General features: G+C 35.4%; 1 protein-coding gene across 3 annotated transcripts; it reads right to left on the reverse strand.

The window, feature by feature from the left end:
• Positions 1 to 388: 388 nt before the first annotated feature.
• On the reverse strand, positions 389 to 4,442 carry LOC113063360 (protein RD3-like). 3 transcript variants are annotated; one of them, XM_026233679.1, is made up of 3 exons: positions 3,080 to 4,442; positions 1,767 to 2,039; positions 389 to 1,189 (listed from the first exon to the last, which is right to left on the reverse strand). In XM_026233679.1, the coding sequence occupies exons 1-3, from the start codon at positions 3,121 to 3,123 to the stop codon at positions 823 to 825; spliced, it is 684 nt and encodes a 227-aa protein (XP_026089464.1). In that variant the 5' UTR covers positions 3,124 to 4,442; the 3' UTR covers positions 389 to 822. The 3 variants fall into 3 exon arrangements, with proteins under 3 accessions (XP_026089464.1, XP_026089465.1, XP_026089463.1); XM_026233680.1 differs by having other exon boundaries at positions 1,767 to 2,130; positions 3,080 to 3,128; XM_026233678.1 differs by lacking the exon at positions 3,080 to 4,442 and having other exon boundaries at positions 1,767 to 3,072.
• Between the last annotated feature and the right edge of the window lie 4,528 nt (positions 4,443 to 8,970).

The following is an 8,970-nucleotide window of genomic DNA, read 5'->3' on the forward strand; positions in this document are numbered from 1 at the left end:
AATTAGAAACAAATGGGTACAAATGCAAAAAAGGCAATTGTTAGTTTAGACAATAACATCAAAGCAATAGTTCTAAAGACATTCAACTATTAGAATGAAAATTCTGTCAGTATTTACTATTGTAACTTTTATTTTGTCTATAAAACACAAAAGTATTTTTATTTTTATTTATTTGTTTTTTTGAAGAATCATTATGCAGTTTTTGTCATCAGTTCATATAACCAGGAGTTGTCAAGCTCCAAAAACTAGACACAACTTATTATTATTAATTATAATAACAATATTTATATAATAATTTTTTTTAAATTATTATTATAATGTAACAAATCTTTTATCGAAAAAGTAGCTACTTCTTGTCATTAAAATCTTTTTTTTTTTTTTTTTTTATCGATCAATTGCAAAAAGATTATTGCTCATCTTCCAAGTTTTAACATAACATAACACATCTTCATGTTACTTACTTTTAATTATTCTAATTAACTGGAGCAGAGGATTCGATTTTTCAGACTGGAAAGACATAAAATGGTTGCGTTGAATTTTCAAGCCAATCTCATGAGGAAACAATTATTTTACAAGGTGGCGATTTCATATGAATTTATTGGTGGTAATTTGTATGAAAATGCAATATTAGTATGAAAATGCAATATTAGTAGTACATTAAAGTATTACTATGAAAGTAACCATCTATGGGATGCAAGCCAGTCATACAAAAACATACCAATCAGATTGTACAAATTCTTACTAATTAGCCACCAATTTGACAAAACATAAAATTGTTATGAACTGCCATTAATAGGTGTTGGACTTCTATAATTAAGTGTCTCACAATGTGGTGCCATAGGCCTCATAAGCGAATGGATGACAGAAGGGCAGACTCCAATCTCTATGGATAGAGTAGGGGCAGGCGGCACGCAAATGTTTATCCACATAACTAGAAATCGTAGGAATTTCTTCCCTGTGCTTTCCAGACTCCTCTGATAAAGAATTAGATGCATTTTCAACAATGTGGTTTCTGTCATTACTCTCTGTAGGTGGACTCGGAGCAGAAAGAATTGTTGATGGAGCTGAAGGGGCTGGACGTTTCCGTATGCCGTCTTCCTGTCTCCTCAGGAAGTCTCTAAGGACTTGTTTGAAGACACCCACCAGTTCCCAGGGAGGAATGTCATTGTGGGCCATAAGATCATGAAGCCTTGAAGAAGCACAATACAATGTTTAATAAAAATATTAAAGCAATATAACGCAAGCACAGTGGTGCTTATATTTAGTTGAACAGAATAATTTTAAGTGAGTGCTGTTTCGTCCAGAGCTCTGCACATGATGTATGGAAAATCGTATTAATTTGTTCCCTCATTTTAGTTAAATCCTGAACGTCGCTTGTCGCCACCTACTGACATAATCATGTTACATGCACAAAGTGTCGCGGAAAAATCCCTACATCTGTCTAGAGCACACAAAAAAGACAAAATCATGAAACTATTCAGCAAACGTTTTTTGGCTTCTAAAATCAGCTGTCATATTCTAGTGTACTTAAAGGTCCATACACTTAAAAATTAATGCTCATTTAAAAATTCTGTCATTATTACTCACCCTCATGTTTTTAACCTAATATGATGGAATGTTCATTCTTTATGTTTTAAAATAGTGAATGACATCCATTAAAGATAGATTTTTATATACTATATGTGATTTCTTAGAGCATTTGAATACCATTTTGGAGCATTTATAAAGGATTTAAAGAACATTTGAACAATCTTTTTCTCTTTTACCTGGAAAGTACAATGGCAGTGTGTGAGGGTGGGATGCGACCACACAGGCGCTCTAGCTGGCGGTGTTCAGCAGCAGGTATAAGGGCAAGCAGGCTTGGGTATGCTGGGGGGTGACGGTATCCCAGAATGCCACGAGAAATGCAGTACTGAAACTCCTCCTCCTGAACCTGAAGTACTCTTTGCTCCAGCTGCCAAAGCATCTCACGTAGCAACATCCGTCCCGGGCCTCCGCATCCATTTGAATGGGGACAACCTACGAAAGGCATGGCTGGACTGCAGTGTAGAAGCAATAAGAAAGCGTGTCGGTGTAACAAGTGGATAAAGTGCTGTATCCTGAAGTGACTTTCTTCTTTATGACCATCCTCTATAAATGAAATGTGACTTTTCATAAAGAGCTTGGTCTACAGTAGACAGTCTTTCATACTGTATTACATCAAGCTGTGTAGTCCACATCCTGAACTGGCAGTGAAGTTAATTCATCACCATAGAGTTCCCCCTTTTCTAGCTAATGCTAGCATCTGCAGGACAGTCATGTTTGTTTTATTTAAAAAATAATTTTGTCAACCAGCACATAAGTTTGATTATGATGTGTAATTATTTGAATAAGCAGTGGGAAACAACTGAGTCATGTTGAGAAAGCACTTATGTTTGAAAAGGCATGTTAAAATCAAGCTAGCCTCTTTGATGGTCAGGCATAAAATGCACTTCACATCAATTTAGCATGGTATTACAAAGCACTTGACATTTGCAGGCATATTTCAAATCATGCTCTGATAGGCTAAAACATTTTAGTAAAGTTGCTGATTGTGTTTCTGAAAATGGTAGCTGGTGGTCCAAGCTGTTCATTTAAAGGTTAGCTAATAGATTGTCTAAAAAACAAACACAGACAAGCTGGTTTGACTAAGATGGTCTGTCGGTGGTCCGAGATGGGCTATCAGCTTGAACAAGCCAGCTAATCACCATCGTGTGCCAGTTAATCAGCTTGGAACAGCTACCAGCTAACTTAAACCAACTGCAAATAAATGTTCCATAAATAAAATGAGAAAAGTCAAAATGGGATAGACAGAGATATATACAAATGGTGTTCTGAGACAGACTGTTGAGGAGACAGATATACATGAACTGAATAGACAGGTACAGAAGAGGACAAAAAGTCGGGCAAATAGAAACAGGAGGATGCAGACATAAAGGTGATGGCTGGAGCAGAATTTAAAGGAAAAGATTCACCACAAAGGATATAGGTTAAGTTTAGCAACAGAGGTGAAGAATACAATGGAAATTACAAACACTGACATTGAAAAGGACATTTTTACCTTGTGGGTCTTAGAGGTCGAGGTCCATGATGCTTTGACTCCATCTGGTACCACCAAATTGCATTAGGTTATGCAAATAAAATATGTAAATGAGGCCAGATATTGAATGAATGGATACAGTCAAAAATTGGAAAGATGGACAGTTAATATGAGAAAAGCAACCTAAAGAAAAAACTCTTCTGGTAGAAGATACTAAGAGAAACTAAAATGAAGTGTTTGATCAAGAAGAATGGCAATCATGCAAAATCAGAGTAAAAGCAAGGAAAGAAAGTAAGAAAGAAAGAGTGTGCCAGTGACACACAGCAATGTCCAGACGACTGCGACAGGCAAAGTTGAGATGAAGGATGTGAATTTCTCTCCTGTCCACTGCAAACTGCCTTCTTTCTCTCTGCTCTGATAACCCAGCCCACTCTGACTCGCATGCCCTCAAACATGCATTAATACACACACAAACACACACATTCACACAGACCGTTTTGATTCATATAACAGAAATAACTTGACACAAACACTGACAGATTTGGTTTGAAATGTGCATCCTGCTTTTCATCTTTCAATACAATGTCACACATCTCGGGGTCTTATATTCAGCTTGAATTTCATGCCTCAAAATCTGCGCAGGGTAAGTCAGTCTGAGGTTCTTGTTTTCTACAGTAAAATGGTTAATGCAGTGTGACAGTCTGAGTAAAATTATCTGAAAAAATGAACCCGGTGTCAGCATGTAACGTGACCCAGTGCCAAGGGGAATTATGTCAGTATACAAGGGAACAAAATTAGAGTTCCTGCTCTCGTACTTTACATTTGTTTGGGAAACATGATCATGCAAATCTTAATTAGGCATACAAATACTTAAATAAGCATATGAACCCATTCTTCATTTACTACATGTGGATGAAAAGCGCTTGTGCTCATAAGAGTTCATCACATATAACAGTTGGTGTCCATATGGTGGATTCGGGGAAGGCTGGAGGCTGGATGGCCTTCTGAGACTCATAATCACAGCCCCAGCACCTGGTTCTGGTTCTGGGTCAGGTCAGGTCAGGGTAAAGCTCCAGACTGCTGGCCATGCCACCTGCCCTATGCACATCCCATAATCCCAAAACACAACTAGATTACATGTGTGCATGTTAATACTAAAGCAGCGCAAACTGAAAAACAGCCAAAACTTCATCAACATGGTTGGCAGCATGTACAATCACAGACATTCTAACATATTTTACATATTTAAATAGGATATCAAAAGTGTTTTGACAATGCATATGAGAAATTATTCCAGTGTTTTCCAATAGAAAATAACTAAACAATGACATCATGGTTACTATAATTATGTATATACCCTATGTTCCTTAGTACATTCCTTTGTTCCTTAACATTCCTATGTTCCTTTAATTATAAATAAATAAATACGTATTTTATATATTTTATTTTTTGCAGGGGAATATGCAAGAGAAATCATGGTCACCATCATCATCATTTATATTGATAATATGTATGGCAGCAATAACTATATGTGCTTTAATTTACTTAAAATTAATAAATTAATCAATCAATTAAATAGTTTTAGAAAGATTATTTATTTATTTATTTGTTTATTTATGTTAAGTAAAAAAAAAGTTAAGCAAAAAGCTGTCCCTTAAACACTTTCTTGAGGTCATTCAACATATTGTCTGTAATATTCCATTCCCGCTTCCTAAATGTGAGAGATGAGATCATATGCACATATGTGAGTAGCAATGCAATTTGTAGTTCTCCTTCACAGCTTAAGTATGAAAAGGTAGACCATGTCGGCAAAACACTTCATATCAGATCATTGTCGAATTATTCCTCTTCTGCAGACTCTGACCTTAAGACATGACATCACCAATTATTTCTGTCTACTGTGTCATGTTGTATTATTTTCAAGGAGTGTTATGTCTCACAGTCTTTCTTTAGCTGACTTTGCTCCTCTTTCTAGCAACAAAACACTTGGGCCAAGGTTTGGAATAGCTGGGAACTTGCTGTTCATGAACTTTCGAACACAAAATCTTTAATTATGAGCTGTGTACCTTTACAAAGGAAGAAAGAAATTCTCTGGAAATGACACAGGACCTTTGACTGCCCTCTCTAAAAACCCTCTGTACCCAGAGGAGATTCGGTCGGTCTCAAGTGGTAAGACAGAGTGAATGTAGCAGCCCTGTCACACATACCTACACAGAGCAAGGCTAACTGTGAGTGTCAGGCTGTGTTCTGAGGTGAGTGATGCCATTGCCACTGGCAGGGTGCCTGTTCAGGGGCAGTGATGATTTGGGACATGGCTGGTGTGCACACACACTGATACACCAGAGGATGGTGGGAATGCTTTCATAAAAATGGGCTTTGCATTTATTATAGGCTATATAAAATAAAAAATAAATTAATGAAATTTTCTTTACTTCATAATGTGCATGCATTATTCATCGCATCAAACACATCAAACATGCATCTATAAACCACAATATAGTATAAATATTAATTATAACTACAGTATTTAACATGTAAATGATACTTGAAAGTTTGAAGTTTGGGTTCAGCCTGGTTTAAAAAATGATTTTGGTCTATATAGCTTATTTTGCCCTTCAAGACAACTGTGAGGGGGGTGATTTAATTATTATTATTTTTTTATATAACTCATCTGATTTTTATAACTCATCCGTATTAAATTTATTTAATACACAAGTTTCACAGTTTTAGTTGAATAACTGAAATAAATGAACTTTTCCACCACATTATAACTTATTGAGATGCACATATATTTTTTCAAATAAATGCTCTTCTTTTGAACATTCATTAAAAAATCAGAACAAAAATCACAGCTTCATCAATGAATATTAAGCAGCACAACTGTTTTCTGCTTTGACAGTAATAAGAAATGTTTCTTGAGGATCAAATCAGCATATTAGAATGATTTCTGAAGGATCATGTAACTCTGAAGATTGGAGGAATGATGCTGAAAATTCAGCTTTGCCATCACAGGAATAATTACATTTGAAAATATATTAAGAGCTTTTTTTTTTTTACAGCTATTTTCACAATATTACTGTTTTCACTGTATAATAAATGCAGCCTCTGTGAGCATAAGATACTTCTTTTAAAATCATTCAAATCTTACAGTAGTGTACACTTTTTTCTTTTGTAGGCTAAACAAAACCGTCTTTTCCTTCATCTCAATCTTATCAGTGTATAGACAGTCAGAACTAAAAACTATCAGAACTATCTATCAGAAGTCATGTAGTACAGTGTGTACAACAGGTTTTTCGGCAAAGTTTTGATCATGTTGATCATTTGGAAGCCTTAAAAATGTTGAAATTCTGATGCTTTTTGAGATCTTTTGGGTTGTGAAAGGCACAAAAGAAAGCAAATCTATTCTGTCTGTTATTGGAATGGGCAGTGGTCTGTTAGACAGAGAGAGCCAGAGGGAGTGAATGTGTGTATGTGTGTGTGAGGGAGACCGAGTGAATCCATTAGGCCTGTCTGACTGACTGACAGCCGCATGTCCTCAGGTGAACAGAGAGGTACGAGTGTGCATTAAGAGTTTTATCTCTGACATCTCCGCCAGCTCTTTTATGATTACCAACCATTATGCCCAACAATCTTCAAAAGTCTATTTCACTTCAAAGTTTTTATTTTTAACAGCCCTTTATTTCCACCCTTTTCTTGGTTTTTCATTCTGAATCTAATTGAAACTAACCAATCAACCCGAAATATAGTCGTTGCTCTTATACTGTGGTAGTGACACAGTCATTTGTGAGGTGTTTCATGAATGTTAAATACTGTACCCTGTACTTTTTTCTTTTTTTTTACATGGTTTTGGGCACTGCAAGCTTTTTCACACTGTCATGAGGTGTATTTGACAAGGTGACATTGGTCAGTCAGGCCTTTGGCAGTTTGTGTTTATGAGGGCACATTTGACATTTGCTCAGGTACAGTGAGTTCTCAACATACAGGCGGGAACCTCAAGGCCATCTTTCCAAATGTCACACAGTTTAGGCAAGGTGAGAGAAAGGTCATGAGATTTTAGAGACATGAAAATAAAGTAAAATCTATGGATTATTTATCTATATTTTTACCAAATACAGTAGCACCAAAGGCTTCACAAAATTCCAGTACTTTTCAACTTGACATTTGGTTAATTCTCTGAAATCACGTTGTTGAATGTAATGTGATTTTTTTTTTTTTTTACCAAGTTGCATTTTGACAATAACAGAAACATTAACAACAGCAATTTAAGACTTTGATTAATTCTATTAGAAAATGTTTGAACACTAAAATCAACATATTAAAATGATTTCTGAAGGATCACGTGACACTGAAGACTGGAGTAATGCTTTCAAATCAGCTTTGTATCACAGGAATAAATTACATTACAAACATTTTCAAATAGAAAACAGTTCATTTAAATCGTAATAATATTTGACAATTTTAATGTTTGTATTGTTTGTATTTGATCAAATAAGTGCAGCCTTGGTGAACACAAGATAATTAAAAAAAAAACTTTTTAAAACATGGAATTTTTTATACTTTAACTTGTCAACTTGACATTTGGCTAACTCTCTGAAAACATGCTGTTGAATGTAATGTAATGTATGTGAATTTCTTTTAAAACATTTTTATTTTATTTTATTTTTTTACCATTTTGAAACTACTTAAATGAAGGCCAGCCAATAATTTGACTTATTATTAACAGGTAAATATCATTTTCACATATTTGGCAGCAGAGGGCACCCCTTGCTCACATTAGCTTTTTCATTTCTCTAATGTGAGCATCAACAAGACGTATGAAATCTTGATTTAATAATGTTTAGATAGTTCCTTTTGTGGCTTAATGAAAAAATAATAATGGAAACAGAATTCCACATATCCTTACAAACATTACATAGCCTACCACCAACTATTAATCATAAAAAAGAAAATGTTTGTAGTGTGTATAGCAAATCAGCACGCATACAGTTGGCATAGGAAAAGGGTTAAAGCTTAAGCAGTAAAGAGATATTCAGCCTGAAGGAAACATCAGTTTCTTAGTTCAAACACACATTTGTAAAAGGTATCAGATTAATATATCAATTAATAAGACTAAGTTTGATACTTGCACGTCTCGCCTGTTTGAAAAAGAGTCCTGATGCACTTTGGGGCTCCAGTTGGTCTCTGCTGAAGTAAACAGATGAGACCAGTTTGAATCAGAGGATCTTGATGAATGGAAAGTTAAGGTCGAAGGCCTGGGACAAGCTTGGTTTTTAATGCTCTCGGCTCAGCACCTTCTCCTGGAATTCCTGAATCTAAAAAGATCCAAAAGGTACCATTTCTCAAAGAGCCAATGAGAAATGGTACCTTTTGGAGGGAAGTTTTACAACCTTTTGTCCTCAGGCATATGTTTAACTTCTGGTCTTTGATTGGATGTTGATAAAGAACTATTAAAGATTCTGGTAACACAAATACCTTCCATATGTTCCAACATATGATACACAGTAAATGGCCATTTAGACCATTGAAAATGCAGCTGAAAGATACCAAACATGGCATACCTGTGACCTCTGCTAACAATAGAATGCAATTCTAAAATGTTCATTTAAAAGAGTTTGTATCAATACAGAAGAACATGCAATACTTTAAGAGGAAAAATAATGACTGGGTACATGTTCCTACATTTCTCAAGTGGTTATATCCAGAGGGAGATATACTGTATAGGGCAAGGGTACATTTGTCTGTTTCAAAGTGAATTTAGAGTGACAACCCTACATTACTTCGAGTTGAAAAACAATCTTATCTTGATGTGTGTCCTTTTACCATGGTAACCAAATGCCTTTTCTGCTTTTTTTGAGCTCATAGTTGCATTTCGGGGGAAGGGTACATAGATGAGGGGACGTTAGATATTATTT

The sequence above is a fragment of the Carassius auratus genome, chromosome 45, assembly GCF_003368295.1.
Source record: "Carassius auratus strain Wakin chromosome 45, ASM336829v1, whole genome shotgun sequence".
NCBI classification, from domain to species: Eukaryota; Metazoa; Chordata; class Actinopteri; order Cypriniformes; family Cyprinidae; genus Carassius; species Carassius auratus.

What these genes read in the sequence shown, in the direction of transcription:
- LOC113063360 (XM_026233678.1), bottom strand. Translation starts at nt 2,155, where the DNA reads ATGAAAAGTCACATTTCATTTATAGAGGATGGTCATAAAGAAGAAAGT. An exon ending in ACTGCCATTGTACTTTCCAG is followed by an intron (nt 1,190 to 1,766) that starts GTAAAAGAGAAA and finishes TGCTTCTTCAAG; the next exon opens with GCTTCATGATCTTATGGCCC.